Raw genomic sequence first — 18,823 nt, 5'->3', positions numbered from 1 at the left:
CAAGGCTGTCTCCTTTTGGAGGTCGGTGGCCCAGCCACATTTACTATCGGTGTTAACGGCGCCTGCAATATCTTTGTTCGAGGTTTAGCTAAACGTATCGTCTCCAGCAGGAGTTTAAAATGCACCTTCACGAGGACAGGAACTTCAGAGAGTTGGGACAGCGCTGCACAATAACACATCTTGGTTATACTGTACTACCTGCTTAATTGTCTCCTCAATTGAGTGTTCATTAAATGCTCATGTGTAATTCATCAAGGTCTCCCGAACCTTCTTCACGTATGTGAAATGAGTTGTGCTGCTCTCCTGAGTTTTTCCTTAACATGTACTTTACTGTACTAGGTACTGTTTTTACTGTCTATGTTCCTCATCAATGGTTCTCATCCTACAGGTTGGGTACCCCCCTCATTGTTGCAAGATCACATCAGGGCGTCATGAAAATACTTTTAGGTTAGCAGAAATACCATTCGTACTGTGCAATTTTACAATCACTTAATTACTGTGAACATTGGTCAAGAGTTTTACTTACTGTTGTTAAATTAACAGCATAAAGTATCTACACTTCACCCTTTGGTGCCAGTGGGTGTAACTGTTCACCTCTCTGTGTACACACTCTGTGGCTGTTTGGTCACGAGGAGGCGTGGCTCTGTTTATGGAGGTCATGAGCGCCAAAGGATGAGAACCACTGTTCAACACCGTCCGCCTTTTGAGTTGAATTATGCTTGAAATTAGGCTTGCTGTTCGGGCTTAGCAACTCATTCATTTAATGGCACTGGACAAACTCACACTCAAAACAATTTGTGAGTGAAAAAGCTGTTGAAAGCACTTACCTTCTCCTCTAAGGCGTTGTTATATGTGGAGAGGTATGTTGTTGCCTCAACTGCCAACTGACACACCCACTTGTCATCATCAATAGTAGCCAGTGTTTTAGACAAGAGCTGAAGACAAACATATACATGATATTTCACTAAATCAACTCAGAATTGTATTTTTCTGAATCAATACAAACAATTAAACCACTAATGCAAAATAAATTGGGAAGTATTAGTCTAACATTGGATGGAAAAGTCAAAAAAAACAAAAACATTTTGTTTTCAAATACAAAACACAGACACGTTATGATGTGAATGAGATAATATTCCCATATACAGTAGACAAGCACACCTTCAACAACTTTTCATCCCAGTGCATCTTATCCAGGGTCTCTGCCGTTGACTCTGGAAACAACAACGCACAGTCAGACTACAGAGGAGGACAACTACAGTACATGAGGAATGAAAAAGGAAAAAAGGACCCAATGCACCATGCACCCTACAAATAGTGCTCTGGTGTCACTACAGGCACGTGAGGCTTCCTCCAAAGTTATTATTTCATATAAATAAATAAATAAATAGAAAAGATTTCCATACCCTCTAGCATCGAAAGCAGAGGAGGTATCTCTTTCTCCCAGAGTATCTCTGTATTGGGGTGGATGTTGATGCTGAGGATTAGAAGGAGAGAGAGGGACGGAGCTCCATGACCTCTGCTACTGAATGGGAACGCTGCATTTACCTGGAACAAACCAAGACAAACTAAGGAACAAACAAATGTACACAAACATTTTTAAACAAGTAAACTGTAACACTTGAGAAGGATTATAGTGTTAGTCGTTTCATCCCTGCTACATGGTGAATATACACTAAGAGCAGCTCTAAACATTAATATAATAATAATAATAATAATAATAATAATAATAATATTAATAAGTCAGTTTATGGCTGAAACATTAAAAGGGAAGATCAAATAATTTGTCTAAACCAGGCGCTGCAATTCATTAATGTACTTAATTACAATCTGGTTCTCCAGCCAGTTTTTAGACTGGATGTTCAGTGAGCCTTTGTTCTATACTAGAGACACAAAAGGAATGCCGTTCAGCCAATGCTTATAGCACAGTGGCCTGTGATTGACTTTGGCTCCACATGAAGTCACCAGAGTTTGAAAAGTGTGTTAAAGAGCTGGATTTACTTACCAGCAGTCTGACCATTAGTGTTTGAGGAGAGGGCAGATTGACTGGAGGAGAGAGATAAGACACATTTAGCTTGATGTGGATCACACAAAACAATAACAATGGTAGCAAATAGCAAAGTTCAACACTAAATGATTCATTTGTGATCTTTTCCATAACTCAAACCTGTTCTTCATGACTGACTTACTGTATATCTAACATTCACAAAAATGTCTTACCTTCCTTTGTAAAGTCTATGTTGAAGCTGGGCTCCTGGTTATGTTTCTTCTTGTTGCCCAGCACTATCAGACTCTTACACAGAGGAGCGGTGGCATTGCTATACTGTGAAGGAGTCAGATAGTACAGCAGCTTGGGCCATAGCACCTACAAACAACAAAATGCACACATTACGTTTCTGAACAATGTTCATCTGTCCAACACACACAATGGACAACAACGGCTATTATCGGACATAAATCTAATCCCAACGGATAAAGCTTCATAAACATGCAACTGCAGTGAAACAAACATCTGCAACAACATCAGCAGTTAAATGATTTTGGGAACACCGATGAATCGGTCCTCAACAGATTACAGCATTATGGCAAAAGTCATAATTCGGATGATTTTGGTCAATATTGAGATCACAATTATTAAACACAATTACTCATCGACTTTGGAAACACCACGCATTTATTTAACTTTAAATATAATTAAACTGAGAATCAAAAAATAATAATAAATGAGATAAAAAAAATCAAAATAAGAACAACTGTGTTGTAACGTTAGTGCACTACAACCTACTGAAAACATATTCCAGTTAGTAAAAGCCAAAATGTGCGAAAGCGCACCTCTGTAAAAGGAAAAGGGTGAACCGGAATGCAGCACTATAATGGTTTTATCTCAATTATCTTGTTTTCATAATTGATGGAAGCAAAAATCTTAATTGAAAATAACATTTGAGTAATAGGCCAGCCCTACAACCGATCAGACAAATGGGTAGACAAGTAGATGGTGTATGTACATCAGCTAGTCGTCCAACAGTGGTGGTGAGGAGATGAAGGGTGCTGTCACACATCGTCCTCAGTGCCTCGTTAGTCACCTCCTCTGGATCGGTGGGCTTCTGGACTCGCTGGAGACACAATCACACACAAACACATGTTGGATATTCTACTCTACCCGCTCAGATGTTCTCATGTAGTGCAAAGTTCTGTCTACTACTTTCAGCCTCAGCAGATATAAAACACATTGGTTGGTGTGTATATTCCATATTGTCCATTGACCTTATGTATGTACATGTATGCATGTCTTTAATTGTTTTCCTAATTTTCTTTTCCATTTATAAGCTTTGTTAAACTTGAGATGGAAAAATCTTGAAATTAGTTGAGGAGTAATTTACTTTCTGGAAGATTCATTAAGTAATAAAAACTACCATTCAAGCTACACTCTTACTACGTAATCCCCCAAGTCACATATGCAAAGATATAAATACATGAATGAATGGTTATGAGAAATAACTTTGACAGAAACGACAAGGTTGTACCTGATATGTGTCAGGTAAGGCACAGTGCTGAACGATGAATCGAACCAGTAGCTCCCCTCCCTCTAACTCCAGGTAGCCGTGATGAGCCATCGCACTGATCACCTGGACCACGCGCTTCTTGACCTGGGACACAGAGAGAGTCAGACAGTGTGAAACACAATGTCATGATTATCAGAACAAAACCCTTATTCAGGTGAACTAAACGGTTAAAAATGTTTAAGAGAAAAACTTACAGAGATTAGAGACTCTGTGACTCTACATACAGTAGCTGTTACCTTGTTGCCGTGATCAGCCATTGGTTGTCTGATGCTGGCCAGAATCAGCAGCTTCTTACTCTCCATTGTGGAAGCTGCAACACACACAAACACAAATAACTAGATAAAAAAAAAAAAAAAAAAAAGACTAACCCGCAATTTCCACCAACTGCAGAACGGCTGCGGAGCCGCTCCGGAACGGCGGCGGAGTCAATAGGTTTCCATTACAGTCAATGTGTGTATTTCCACTGACTGCGGAACGGCTGCGTTCTGACACCAATAACAACAATAACAATTAGGGCTGCAGCTATCGATTATTTTAGTAATTGAATATTCTACCGATTATTCCATCGATTAATCGAGTAATCGGATAAGAAACACTTAGTAAGAAATACTTAGTAAGCAGCAATAGTAAATATTTATTATTGCTGTTTACTAAAAAAAAGGAAACCTGTAGCTTGTATATATACACAAAAGACAGGTTTCCTTTTTTAGAAAAAGCAAAAAAATGTATTGCCAAATTCCAAGACCCTTAAAACAAAATACATTACAATAGTACATTTTTGGTGGCCCAAATGTTCATATTTTTCAACCCATTCCCCTTCTTGCCTCTGGCTCTTTGCACTGGATATGCAAAAGAGCTGTTGACTGACCAGAGGGTAAATGTGACCCGAAGCTTACAGCAGGGCTATTCAACTACACTGTTCAGGGGGACACATTTTCAGAAGCCTAATACACAGTGAGGAGCATAGATATATCTATGGTGAGGAGAAAGAATAAAGAATGCATGATGACGTCATTCACGTGCATATTAAGTAGCCATGCTGGGGGGAGGAGCCGGTTCGTCTCGGCAGCAGCTAAGTTTCCAAAGATTAGAAGCAAACTAATAAACAGACTACAAACCGACAGCTTTCGTTTTAGCTTGTTGGTAAAACATCGCTATTAGCAGAGTAGCATGCTGTAGGCTAGTTGTGTAAAGCATTGCTATTAGCAGAGTAGCATGTTGTAGGCTAGTTGTGTAAAACATCACTATTAGCAGAGTAGCATGTTGTAGGCTAGTTGTGTAAAACATCACTATTAGCAGAGTAGCATGTTGTAGGCTAGTTGTGTAAACAGCGCGGAGGACGAGAGCAGCAGACGTTGGCTACCTTGTGTCGGGTTGGCTCCGTGGAATGGATGAGTAACTGGAGTTTGTTACAAAGATGATGTAGCAGCATGTTTGCAGCTTAAAATGATCCCAAACTTTCTGTCGTTTTCTCTCGCCTGTCTCTTCTCTCAGACCCTCGCTATTTTCGTCTTCCTTCATTTGTAATCTGGGCCGTCAGTCTTGTGTTTATATACTGTCTGTGCTTGTGTTGTGTCCGCAGAAGCGCAAACATCTTGTGCGCTAGTAATAATCCTCCGTGCGGAAACACAGTGAGCCGTACAACCTTACCGGTAATTACATTGATTTAACGAAGCTTCGAGGCAAAGAATTTTGCTTCGAGCATTTTTTGTAATCGAATTATTCGAGTTATTCGAGGAATCGTTTCAGCCCTAATAACAATACAATAATATTTCAGCAGGTCAGCACAGAGTTGTTTCCCCTCTACTCCTCTGGATGGAAACAAACCGTTGTTGGTTTTGTGGTTCTGTTTATAGAAACTACATCCTGTTATATCGCACGATCATACGTGAATTCGCGAGATCTCGTGGGTCCCAGTGACTTCAGCTGTTGGTCATGGCTGCAGCAGTTCCGCAACACTAAGGACTATGTAGTCTACATGACTTTGATATAATTCAGGGCACACCAAAGGACTTATAATAAAGTCAGTGATGCGTGTGGAGTAACAGATATTAGATTAGACAGATATAAATAGATTCAGTGTGTATAGGATGAGTTGGGGGTGAATGTGTCACTTAGTGTATTTTCTCACTGCTGGAGTTGATGAGGTGACGAAGGACAGCCAGGGAGCCCATCCTGCTTCGCTCATTACTGTTCTCCAACTTCTGAAGAACAAACATGACCAGCCGGTCTGGGAAGGAGTTCGCTGGAGGGAGAGGAGTGGAGGAGGGAGAAAGAAATTAAAAATAGTCACAGAATTGCAGAAAATGAAGGGCAAACTACAGGAAAGACAAGTGGGACAAGAGAGAAGGGGAGAGAAGTAGCCCATCTGCGACAGTTAATATGATTATCTCGGAGTCTGGCGCACTAATGGATGATCTTATTACGGTTCTTGTGACTCCATAGAACTAAAACAGATAGAAAGGCCTGATGCTGTTGGACAACATTCAGCTATTACCCCACACTTAACTTGTTTACCACAGACTCTCTTACACAACTGTCTTCACAATTAGCATAATTTCATTTTGTGGCAAAAAAAAAAAAAAAAAGGAGTACCTAGTAAGCTGAAGCAGCGCAGGACCTCGTTGTGGTTCTTGACAGTAGGAGGGTTACTGTAATCCACAGGGGCAGACACCTGGGGGAGAGAAAGGAAATGTTACACTGTTCTCTGTGACAGCCATGTGTCAACTTGTGCACCCTCAAATGCCAGTACAGTATATGCCATGATGTGAGCACTGACGTTTTGGTTACATGGAGAAAAATAAATAAATTACAATCAGAGTAAGTTTATTCAATCTCTACAGAAATGCCTTACTATAACATGTGCTTTCTACCCATGCAGTAGTAATGAGGAAAATAATAGTATAAATGGTAATGGCAGTTTGCAGTGACTACTGTTTGTTTGTCCAAGGGAGTGGCTGACTAAACATGCTCTTTGATTACAACCACAGTCTCTTCCTTGGTGTAAGTTGTTGTCAAGCAGCTAATTTGGACCTGCTGATCTAGACACACACACACACACACACACACACACACACACACACACACACACACACACACACACACACACACACACACACACACACACACACACACACACACACACACACACACACACACACACACACACACACACACACACACACACACACACACACACACACACACACACACAGCTGTAACATTATGGTAATATACCCTCAGCCCCCACCAGACAATCCAGATCACACACGCATATCGTTGGTCACTGTCGAGTCATTGTGGTCAAATGTTAGGTTATGTAACAGTTAAGGCATAGGGCCAAGCGTCAGCAGAGTCACAAGGTAATGAACACATCTGACTACATGAACTCTTTAACAGTCATTTGACACGTGTGAAAAAAAAGCAGCATAAGATAAATATAAGATGCAAAAGGAGTAATCCAGTCTGCCCACTATTTAGGCACAGATTCGTGGTTTCAATGTGGTGAACCATTCTGTCAACAAGCAGGAAGTCTGAGACACAAGGACTGTATTGTATGACAGAAACATAGTCTTGTGATAGTAAGTGCTACACAGACTAGTGGGAACCAGCAACCAATGGCAGTGGTCAGACCAGACAAATCCAAGTAAAGCTAATATAAGGTAGAAGTGTTTAATGCCTGTGGTTTGCTCCAGGGATTTTACTGGGCACTCTCCCACTGCTCTTTTTTTCTCTTTAACGTTCGGACTTGAAAACAACCCCAAAAGTAACAGCAAAAGCCCCATCCTGCTACAACAATACCTAAATGGACTTTTTTATAATAATGGTATTTATATATAATGTTAAAAAAAAAAAATTTAGCAAAATACAGCATATTCCACGTTAAGCTGTCAGGACTATGGCAGTTATTATTTGAAAAAAATATTCCAAAATGGTGGTGTTTCTGACCACCGACTCTGATGTTTGTCAGACAATTTTTCCTCTTATTTGCCAGTTTAATAACCATTTAAAACTCGTTGCACATTGTGTCTCCTAAATTCAATAGCTGTGTTAGAGTGCTAAACAGTCTGGTCAACAATACCTGCTTTGGATGTATAAGTACAGGAGGGGCACAATCTCTATGAGGATGATTTCTGCCAAGTGCCACCTTTTTATGAGCATGTGTGTCATGTGACAGTCACCAGTTTAGTATTAAAGCTGCAGTGTTTGACTTAGTTTGTACTGAATGTGTACCTGTTGATGCAGTGCAAAGAGTAGACTGTCCAGTTGTGTCTCCAGCACCCTGCTGCCCATGCCGACGGAAGCATCGAGCATTTGGCACAGACTCTGTGGAGGCAGAAGAGAGAAACTCAACATCTGAAAAAGCTAATTTCCATTAAAGTACACACACACACACACACACGCACGCACACATGAGATTAATCATCATTAAAAGCCAGGGGGGCAGTTTAGAGGGAGAGCGATGGTCTACTGTTGTTAGCCATGTGACAAAAGTCCATAATAAACAGTCCACTGGACTCATGCTTCAGACTATACGCACCTTGCTAATGACATAGTGCTCATTGTTTTTCTTGTACAGAGACAGGATGGCAGGAATGAGTTTAGGAATCTGCTCCTCCAGTTTATCACTGGCCATCAGATGGCACATAGAGCCCACTGCCTCAGCTACTGTTAACCTCAACTGGAACACACAGAGACAGAAAGGTGAGACACCACAGAGATTAGATGACATAGATTCACTAATTTGTAACATCAACTAGTTGTGTGTAAATAGGGAAGAAATAAAAAGAACACTAGAAATCAGATCCATTTGGTTGCCATCTCGTCACAGTTCTATGCTGTAGAACTGTACTCTATTCTACATTTACTTTTCAGGAGGAAGAATAGACGATTAAAAAAAAAGAAAAAGAAAAGGAGTGATTTAAGCAAATGTTCTGCCACTGCATGAATATCCTTCTGAAATCATTGGTCTTCCAGAGTTTATGGGTTTGCTTGTACTAGAATCTTTGTTTACATATTCAGTGAACAGAGTTGTGACTGTTGTTCCAGTGAACCAATTAGCTCTAATAGATTCCCTGCCTTCTGTAATGCAGCACTGGGCCATAGTGGTTAAACTCTTAGACGAGGTTAACATGGCTTAAGTATAGACTCAATACAAACAGACAATACCTTGTATGGTTACTAAACTATTAAGATCCTGTACAACATATGCTCTACCTTGCTCTGACAGCTCGAAACTATGGCCAAGATGCTAGTGGTTACCATGTTGTTTCTCTAATTTAGGAACAGAAGATTACACCAGAAAAGCTTTGCACTTTGAGAATTTGCTGCTTTGGTCTGAACCAAGCAGCAAATTCGGGGGCTTAAAAAGTAAAGCCAATGCGGAAGAGACTTAAACCTGCATTCGATCTCATTTCAAGCTTGGTCTGAACTAGGCTTAATCAATCAATTGTAATAAAAAAAAAAAAAGGTTGGCTTTTGTAACCTCCTTGTGTCTACAATATGAGTGCCTGTCAGTAAGGTGACGCAATGTCTAAGGCTCCTGTTATGGATGAGTGTGTGGTTGGGGTCAGGGATTTCCTGGTAGTTGTAATGGCCTGGAAAGCTTAATCACATTTGTTGGTGTTAACCTGCAGTGTTTTTTTCCAAGTGTGCCTTCAAAGCTTTAGATGGCTTACCTCAGCTTCCCTACCTACTCAACTTTCAATATTGCCTGAACATGACTTTGTAGCTTGTATATCAAACCCTCTTGCTCAACCCCTAACATCGACCTACGGCGACCTTACCTTAGACTCCCTGCTTTGTAACCAATTATTGAAGAGGATATCGAAAGCAGCATAGATTTCACTGGAGAATGTGTCTTTTCTGACTGTGGGATCTGGAGCCTTGTCCAGGTTGGCCAGGTACTCCAAGATACTGTCGCTGAAATGACACAGAGCTGGAGGGAGAGAACAAAACAGAGGGAAAGGGAAATTAGGGAGAGTAGAAAACAATGTGATGGCAAAACTGGATGAAAGAGTAAGGGGAGAAAGTTTAATGTTTTGGGAGGTGAATACCTGGAGGTAGTGTTTCAATAGTTTGAGAGGTTGATATACTTCAACAAATATCACAATTTCAAAAAAGCACGAGGGGAGGTTCTTACCAGAAGAGAAGACCCACTTCATGTTGTCCTGTTTGGCCATGCTCAACATAGGCAACATGGTGCCCAGAATAGCATTGAGGAAGGGTACCATGCCATAAACTAGAGAACAAGGAAGAATACAGCATTAATGGTGCTTTATTATTATTTACTACTTACTCTGTAAAGCAGGAAGACGTACACTGTAATGCTTTTTTTGCACTGATATCAGTGCTAAATAACAGATAATAATAATAATAATAATAATAATAATAATAATAATAATAATAATAATAATAATAATAATGTACAGACATTAAACAAAAAGCATGGAGGAAGATTTTTTTAGTCCCTGGTGCAATCCATCTTTTGTTAAAATTACATTGTGTATCAAAATAAATATAACTGCAATGTATCTCTGTGCTGGTCAATGATTTACTAAAACTGGCTTAGTTTGTACTTCCTCTAAACATTCTGGGCTATGCAACATTAATCCGTTACTGCAGGTTCTGTGGACACAAAGAGCAGCTACTCAGAAGCTGGCAAAACACAATGACCAGGGTGCTGCGTGGGAACTTTTAGTCCTGGATCCAGATCTGAGTCATTCCACATTTTTTACTCATTTAGTATCTGCTCATAGGGTCCTGAATATTTTATACATATAATAAAGACGCAAATGCACCATTGCATTTACGTTTGTAAAGCAAGCCCAAAGTAGATCTGTTTGACAGCTTATTAGCTCTTAGCAGGAACTGTTAGCTAACCTAACCCTAAATAAACATACTCTGGTGGAGTGCAAAGTTTTTGGCCTGTAAATGCTGTTTTTGGACAGGTTTAACAGGTTTATGTCTTTGTCAACAAACTCTGAATACCTGCCTTGTGAGCCAAAGTTCTGATTTTCTGGTCTGCGTGTGTCTGCGTGTGTGTGTGTGTGTGTGTGTGTGTGTGTGTGTGTGTGTGTGTTGGGACTTCCTTATGGCCTTATGGTGGTTTCTTTGCATTTGTGTGTGTAAATATTTTCTTACCATTGGAATCAGAAAGGTTGGCTAGTGTCTGGACCACAAAGAAGTGAGGTAGGAGCCCTGGCTGAAACTTGCTTAGTATCTCCTCCATGATGTCATTAATGTGCTTGTTACCCACAGCAACCAAGATATTACTGGCTGCCTGCTGCCAATCAGGGATGACCTCCTGAGTAAACCAGAAAGACGGAGAAAACAGTAAGGTACATCATTTAATATATGCCCTCTGCAAGAAGAAAAAATAAATAAATTAACATCTCATCATATTTTTACCTTTGATCGTGTCATTTCATCTGAGGCCAGGGAGATGATACTTTTTATTCTTGGGTAACTGATCTCCTCTATCCTGCAGCCCACAATCAGCTCAATGGTCTGAAGAATCACAACTCTGTGACTCACTACCAACTAGAGAAGAAGAAGAAGAAGAAGAAGAAGAAGAAGAAGAAGAAGAAGAAGAAGAAGAGCACATTTAAAATAAGAAACAAAATAGAATACTAATTAATGACACAGCATTTATTTAGCTGCAGTAAAATGTTTGCAATTGGCTTTCACATAGACAAAGTCAAATATGATACAGCATACATGTCACTGTTGTTTATCAATACATTTCCTCAGAGTAGAGATGCCATCATCTGATAATCACAAAGTCAGGGGCTGTGACAGTATGATAAGATGTTGCAGCATCAATACAAACAAGCTGATTCAGAGCTCTATGGTGAAATTTCGAAGGAGCAAATGCGCTACAAGTAAAAAGCAAACAACTGAATTTGAGGGATATTTTTCTGTTAACCATCCAGCGACATTACTTTTTAGACTGATTCTATTGGCCCATGCAGGTTAAATGTTAGCAGAGTATATACTGCAAATTAGGATTGGGCAGTAGAATAAATGCCATTTTATATCTCAATAGTACATTTTCTGGAAATTAAATTGACAAAACATTTACAGATTAAAAAACTAATCCAGTGAATTTAACACCTGGCAAATCAAAAGCCCTTCAGCTCCAGGGCTGAAACATTAAGTCCATTATTCAATTAGTTGATTGACAGAATGATAATTCCCAACTATTCTTATTTGCAAATTAATCATTCAAGTAATTTTACAAGCAAAACCTTTATGATGATTTGCTGCTTTTTTCTATCTTATATTGTCCTAAACTGAATAGTTTGCAGTTTTGGACTGTTGGTCTAGCTTTAGGGAATTTTGATAGACATTTTCACTATTGTCTGAATTTTTAAAACGCAAAAATGAATAGTGCTTGACTGCCATGTGAAAACCTGAAAACCAGTCTCTCTCTGTGACAGAAATGCAACTACTTATTGAAATGTTTACATAATGTACATGTGTGAAACCAAACCACATGCATGGGCTCTCAGAGGTCTTTTAAGTGTGACCAGATTTAACGGATTAGTAGCAGACTATTGTTAGCAGGGGTTAGTAGAGTCAAAACAAATCCACAGACATTTCCATCAAAGAAGCAAGACTTTTTAGTGCTTGCTGCAATCCTGCTTAATGTTCAACACGGGGACTTCCCCTGTTTAATGTGTACAGTATGATCACACAGTGCAGTCACAGCAATTAAGCACTGTATGTAACTGTGAAGTGTTTTTAGGAAGTTTTGACACATGACACCAGTAGTAGAGGCCAGCACTAGAGGCCGAGTTAAATAGTAGTTTCAGCATGATCATGTAGTCATGCTTACTGGTTTTATTGACATGGGCTACAAGAACGTGTACCAATATTAAGTTCCAGGTTACCTTGATATGTTTTTTTAGGTAGGCCTTAGGCTGACACTAAGGGCTCTATTTTAACTATCTAAGCTCAGAGCATGAAGCGCATGGCGCAGGTGCGTTTAGGGTGTGTCCAAATCCACTTTTACTAGTTTGGCGGCAGAAAAAAAGGGTCCGTGCGCCGGGCGCATGGTTTAAAAGGGTTGTACTTCGGGTCTTCATTAATTCATAGGTGTGTTTTGGACGTAACATGCAATAAACCAATGAGTGTCATCTCCCATTCCCTTTAAAAGTCAGGCGTGTTTGTACCTTGGCACATTATGAGGTCAGATTTGCACCATAATATTTTTATTTGTAATCTTTTATTTGTGTGCTGCTACGCTTCCCTGTGTGTGGCGCATTTGACTAATTTGCTGTTAAAATAACAATGAAATGCTGCGCTATTGACTTTAGACCAGGTTTTTTTTAGTCACTGGCACGATCACTTCCCGCTGCCTCAAGATAGCAATATGCCAAGAATTCACCAGCATTTGCTATTTAAACAACGTGGGCGCTGGACGGGAAATTGACAAATCCGGGTGCAAGATAGGGCCCTAAGAGTTGTGGGACATACAGTGTAAAGGCTGATTTATGGTTCTTTCGCGGTAGCCTACGTAAACGGCCTGAAGTTTTTACTTGTGCGTCAATCTCTTTAAGAGAATAGCAGGGCCGGTATGTGTGTGTGCGTGGGGAGTGCGTGGTAGAGCGAGTGAGAGAGTGACGGTGATTAGGTTCAGAGCGAGGACTCTAGAGAGGCATAGTGGGAGAAACAAAGTGTCTCCCCTGTGCTTTCTGACCATGGTTGAAAATACGTAGCAGGAAAAGTCAACCCTCTCCTTGACTTCATGTTGTTTACGGAGAAGAAGAACCTCGAAATGAGTAGGAGGAAATGCAATGCTACCAAGCAACGGCCGAAAGCAGATGTACATCGCCAAAGGCGGTGTAGTTACATTTCTGGAGAGGTGCACCTGGGTACGTCTCCCACGGCATTTGGCCCAGGGTGTCGATTTAACGCCAGAAGAATTAGTTCGTAGAATTTAATTGAGTATACACAATTCGTTTCAACTGTATCATCGTGTTTTTTCGACGGCTCCACCGGTATAGTCGCTAGCACAGAACCTGCAAGTAACTGGTTCCAACTATGGCTAGTGACAAAATAACGCCAGTATTTTATTTACATGTTGTTCGATTTGTTAGCGGTTACAAAAAATATGTATCAGTTGACACAGCCATCTTCTAACCGTAAACAAACTGGGAACTATACTCTCAGACAGGCTTGCTGCAAAGCAAATCATTCCGCTCAAGTACTATATTCTTCCGCCTGAGAATATAGTTCCCGGTTTGTTTACGGTTAGAAGAGGGCTGTGTCTCATGTTACGTTGTTTTTTGTACACGTTGTGATTCTACAAATCGCAACATGTAAATAGGCACAGGTTGGCGTTATTTTGTCACTAATTCGGAGCTGTAGGATTACTGGAACCATTCACCTGCCTGTTCTGTGCTGGCCTGATGCCGCTGGAGCCGTCAGACAGCCTTACAACACGCACAGGGATGAGAAGGGTATGTATCGACTTGTCTAACTCTGGGGGTTACGGTGAATAAGCTAAATTCCCAATAAGTCAGCATGTTCCTTTAAGTGTTTTCTGGAGTTTTACCTTTGGGTGTTTCAGAAGATAGTCTTGGCACATGGCTAACACTCTGTCTGGCTGCTGTTTTCCTAGGGTCAACATAGACTTTCTGACCTGTTCCTGGACCTCTGAGTCTTTATCAGTGGCTGTATCAAGTAGAGCCAGGGTCACCTCTAAAGAGAAAAACAACAGAACCGAGACAAATCTGATTAGGTAGATTTAACTGTAGAAAAAGAGAGAGAAATGGAGTAAACACAAATGGCTAGACAAAGTTTGAGAAACTTGTGCAGCAAAACTTTGGAAATCTGAGAAAAAAAATATGCATCTAGAACTGTGTCTAATGGTGCAAATAAATTCTGTTCGCTCACTAGAGGCAGACATGGAAACAAATTGGCAGAGAAGGGAAGAGCAGTGAAGAGAAAGGACTCACGTTCTACATCCGTCTTGTCCATGGTGGACAGCAAGAGGGCGGGTCCTGGAGCCTGTGGCGGAGGATGTACCTTCCCTCTCGGGGTACAGGTGGGCAGAGGCTGCCTGGAACTAAGCAACATAATTTGAAATGTGGACATAAAGTGACCATTCATGTAATACTGGCAGTGGTTCTACGGACTGTTCTTATTTTCATTGAAAATATTTTATGACCCCTCTTAACATGGGACTCTTCTTCTACATGTGTGTATATTTAACTAGAACATTGATTCGGTTGTAAAGTCTTACACATATGAATATGTCATATATGAAAGCTTCATACTGTTTTTCTTATTCACATGACTGACACTGACCGACAACATGACAGTTGACAGCAGACATCAGAGATTACAAATATTGAGACAATATTTTTGTCGTTAACCAAAAGCTATCGTATTTGGATAATCTAAATTTGCTTTAAAATCTCACTTGAGTTGTCTGTGCTTCAGCTACCTGTTCAAGCCAGGTGCTTAGGCTAACCTACTAACGTTACAACCAACTAGCCAACTAATATGTTATAACGTTACCAAATACGAAGTAACGGTAGCTCGTACAGTAACGTTAACTTTTAAACGTAGCTTGCAGTGTAGGCTGAGTAAAACTCTTAGCGTCATGTCTTTTGTAGCTGGTGTTATAACGTTACTTTCATATACATGTATGCTTTAACCTGAGTGGTGGTGATGCAGCAGCAGCTGCAGCAGCGAGCTAACCTAACGTTACTGAGACACGTTAGCATGCTAACCTAGCAGCTGCTGCTACGGAAGAAGAGCCTACAGTGTCCTCACATCACAGATTAAAGAAAAACAACAGACTTGCTAATAAGGCTAACTTACCAAGTCCCAGTCAGCGTCCGCTAAACAACGACCTCTCGCGAAAATACTGCTTCTTATCTCGGTTTAAACAATACGCTTCCCTGTCAGTGTTGGAGCTGTGTGCCTTTCGGTCACTGCAGGTGTAAACATGCCTGGTCATGTGCTTCTAGTCAGCAGGAACCATAGATATTGCAGGAACGGATCAGCCAGGGGGCGTACCTAAACACATAGCACTGAGGCAGATAGAGCTGCTACTCAACATATGCATAAGATTGCTTTATGGAGATTGTTATGCAGGAATGAACTTTATAATCAAATTAATCAAACTAGCTATCAAACATTACCCTTTCATCCAGGTTTCACACCAGCATAATGAAGCAGTGGTGAAAGAAGTATTGAGATACTTTAATTAAGTAAATGTACAAGTACCAGAATGTGATCCATTACAGGTTAAAAACAATCTTACTGAGTAAAACAGAAGTAGCAGCAGTGTATTTGAAGGATTAAATTAAAGGTAGACGTGCTTATTATTATGCATAAAAATGTGAGAATATATTATTATCATAAGGATTGTTCATGCATTTACATGTTTAAGCAGCATTTTGTTTAATGTAGGGAACTTTAGGTAGGTGGAACTCATTGTAGGCCTTCTTTATATTGTGCTGGTTGTAAAAACCCATCATATTTTATAATCTGATTACATAAAGATTATAATAAGTGAAGTAATGATAGAAACTACAGCTGTCAGATAAATAGTAAAAAAGTAAACTTAAAATGGAAATCCTCAATTAACGCATACAGTAACTCAAAAATTTCACTATGCTTATTAATGTGCAGTTCAGCCTCCTTCAAACAGGTATTTTTATAAAGGTGAATGATAAAATGTGTCACGCACCCTCAGTCTTTAATGATAGTCTGACTCAGCTTTGACTCAGACATCTCTGCGAACCAAACCCTCCACTTCCTCCCTGTACTCATGTCAGAGCAAGACCAACATCAGCAAAAGAGCTGTAACAGTTCCATCATACTCCTGATGAGTACGCATGGCTATCAACATGTGAAAGCATTTGACAACTGGGACCCAAAATATGCAAAGGTTTTTGTGACTTCTGGTGCAGGAGACGTCATGGCAGAAATTCTAGAAATTTAGAGTTCAAGTTAAATGTGCAAATCCGGTGTGAATTATCCAAATCCAATCATACAAACAATCCTATAGTCCACTGTAATAATTTGCAGTTTGTCTTTCTGTCTGAATGTGAGCCAATGTTAGTTACTGTTGTTTCATTACTGCTTGTAGTGGTTGTTTGTAGCAGTTGTTATGTTATGCCTGTATTAGACTGTTGTATATTTGTTTCAAGGTAATTCCGATTTTCAGAATTTGTGCAGCCATGAAAGACCAAAACATTTTTCATTGTGAGTTTGTGATCGATATACTACTAAAATGAAAAAATAGACATTCGTTTGGTAAGCACAAAAGACATAAAGCTGTTGTACAGTCCATGTTTTTATCAAACACAAAGATGTAACAACAAGTGTATTTACAGCCATGTACAGTGTTCAATAAACAATATCAAAACACTTCATTAAAAAGGTCAAGTCATTTGCAAACATGACCTACTTTTGTCAAAGTATATTCTAAACAAAAAAGCTGCAATGTGTGACTTGAAACATTTTCACTTGAAGATATTTGATTACTGTAAATATTAATATGACTATTCAGTAAATACAAAATAACTTACAGCATCAGTCAGTTTGTTAGGTGTATATATGTTTTACATCTCGCCTATTATTACAGGTACTTGAAGGAAGGTTCTCATACAGATCCCCTCTGTGGCCAGTGTGTTAGTTGCCAACCATAAAGTTCTTTCACAAAAAAGTAAACAGTAAAGCTGGTTACAAAGTCAAATATGGCTTCAAGTTCAAAGCCTCTCATGATAAATACCTCTCATGTATGGTTTAAAAACAATACATATTAGTGCATGATAATTATATAAAGGTTAGATAGGATTAGTTTAAGCTGAAATGCCCTTTAAATTATTTAAAATACTGGTCAGTATCAGGATATAGTGTTATTTCATCCGAAAACATAAGATGTTTAGTCTAACATAACCATCAGAGCTGCCACAATGCATGTTAATAAAAAGTTAATAACAATAAAAAAAAAACATGACAAATGTTGTCAATGCATTACATAGGATATCCACGATTAACAAAGAGCAAAAATAAAAAAAAGTGTCTGTGTTCAACATTCAACGTGCAGAAGGTAAACATTTGTTGTGACTTTTATAAAATAGCAATTTGAAGATTCATTTATAACACCAATAAGTTGTAAAACACAGACATCACGATTACCCTGTAAAATGTATTTCGAACTGATTTAAATTAGCCTGCGAACCAGCCAAATCTGCGAGCTCATTCATTTGCGATTTGGTCTGGCGATTTCAGGCTAGATCTAAATCAGAGCACACATCTCCTACCTGTGTCAGTCTTCCTGTGAACTGGAAGCTGAGAGGTTTTCAACCCACTGTCCTCTCACTCCGACAGCACAGACGTCTGAAACAGCCCAGTTTTAACAAACCTCAACAACATCAGTATTTCCCCTGCAGTCTCTCAGTGATGATTGACTTTTCCCATGGCCGTTTTGATCAAATGTCAAATGTAACGGTCGCTAAGTGTTCTGAGTCGGTTATTAAGACTGAGTGATTGATATCTTCAATTGTTGTCTATACATTATCATTGCTGGTTCCCACTTTTATTTTTTATTTTTATTTGTTGTTTCCTGTTTCTCCGGTTTCTGGCCTCACGCATCGACAGTGTGCAGGTCTCTACCTGGCAGGTTTTTTCTGTGGGAAAGAAATAATCAATGAGATATTAGCATACAAATATATAATTGCTTAGAAAAAAAAAATTCAAATCAATCATTTACTCTGTGGCATAGATTTGATCTTCATGTGGCAATCTAAATTAGCAGAAATAGCCATGAGGCAGAGAGAGTATTTAAACTTGAGTAACAGTCAAACACTGTTGATGCCAAAGTAAGACTGTCTTGCAAACAGATCTAGCAGATGTTCATGGACTTCAATTTCAACATCAACAATTTTTTTTTCTGTTCCATTGCACATTTTTGCTTTTCATGAATTTAGCCATCAGATATGCATACGGTGGGCACAGACACTGGCTTTGGAAAAACATTTATGGAAGCACAGACTTTGCTTTACTGCTCATTCCTGCAACTATCTATGGATAGAGCTTGCTTGGATGTCAGAGTGAAAGGAAACAGCTTAAGGCAGGTATTTAAACACAACAGAGATGTTTCCTCAACAAGTTTGCCGTATATGGGAGTGAATGAACATACTCGTGTTTGGTAAGGGGGGCTTTGTCGCAGGTGACCTCTGTGAGCTGCCCCTTGTCCTTAGTGAATGTCGTACCATCGCATGTTCCATGCC

The 18,823-nt window shown here is 39.6% G+C and overlaps 1 protein-coding gene and 1 long non-coding RNA gene across 4 annotated transcripts in view; both read right to left on the bottom strand.

The window, feature by feature from the left end:
* mroh1 (maestro heat-like repeat family member 1) overlaps window positions 1-15,536 on the bottom strand; it is a 29,646-nt gene extending 14,110 nt beyond the window's left edge. For 2 of the 3 annotated variants that reach the window (XM_039806881.1, XM_039806880.1), the window contains exons 1-19: window positions 15,399-15,536; window positions 14,528-14,637; window positions 14,125-14,270; window positions 10,974-11,105; window positions 10,707-10,869; window positions 9,706-9,804; window positions 9,350-9,501; window positions 8,104-8,244; window positions 7,797-7,889; window positions 6,159-6,237; window positions 5,695-5,808; window positions 3,800-3,873; window positions 3,525-3,647; window positions 3,006-3,113; window positions 2,221-2,365; window positions 2,006-2,046; window positions 1,407-1,548; window positions 1,162-1,214; window positions 828-935 (exon numbers count right to left, since the gene is read on the bottom strand). In XM_039806881.1, coding sequence (XP_039662815.1) covers window positions 828-935; window positions 1,162-1,214; window positions 1,407-1,548; window positions 2,006-2,046; window positions 2,221-2,365; window positions 3,006-3,113; window positions 3,525-3,647; window positions 3,800-3,873; window positions 5,695-5,808; window positions 6,159-6,237; window positions 7,797-7,889; window positions 8,104-8,244; window positions 9,350-9,501; window positions 9,706-9,804; window positions 10,707-10,869; window positions 10,974-11,105; window positions 14,125-14,270; window positions 14,528-14,549 — 1,935 coding nt within the window. In that variant the 5' untranslated portion in view covers window positions 14,550-14,637; window positions 15,399-15,536. Of the gene's footprint in view, window positions 1-827; window positions 936-1,161; window positions 1,215-1,406; window positions 1,549-2,005; window positions 2,047-2,220; window positions 2,366-3,005; window positions 3,114-3,524; window positions 3,648-3,799; window positions 3,874-5,694; window positions 5,809-6,158; window positions 6,238-7,796; window positions 7,890-8,103; window positions 8,245-9,349; window positions 9,502-9,705; window positions 9,805-10,706; window positions 10,870-10,973; window positions 11,106-14,124; window positions 14,271-14,527; window positions 14,638-15,398 lie in introns of those variants that run through there. The other variant, XM_039806879.1, reaches the window with a different exon arrangement.
* Window positions 15,537-16,868: 1,332 nt separating this feature from the next.
* LOC120563130 lies at window positions 16,869-18,819 on the bottom strand. Its single transcript, XR_005639912.1, has 2 exons — window positions 18,733-18,819; window positions 16,869-18,220 (listed from the first exon to the last, which is right to left on the bottom strand). It is a non-coding gene; the product is annotated as an uncharacterized LOC120563130 (long non-coding RNA).
* Between the last annotated feature and the right edge of the window lie 4 nt (window positions 18,820-18,823).

The sequence above is a fragment of the Perca fluviatilis genome, chromosome 7 (genome assembly GCF_010015445.1).
Source record: "Perca fluviatilis chromosome 7, GENO_Pfluv_1.0, whole genome shotgun sequence".
In the NCBI taxonomy this organism is placed as follows: Eukaryota; Metazoa; Chordata; class Actinopteri; order Perciformes; family Percidae; genus Perca; species Perca fluviatilis.
This window is presented reverse-complemented; position numbering and strand designations above follow the sequence as displayed.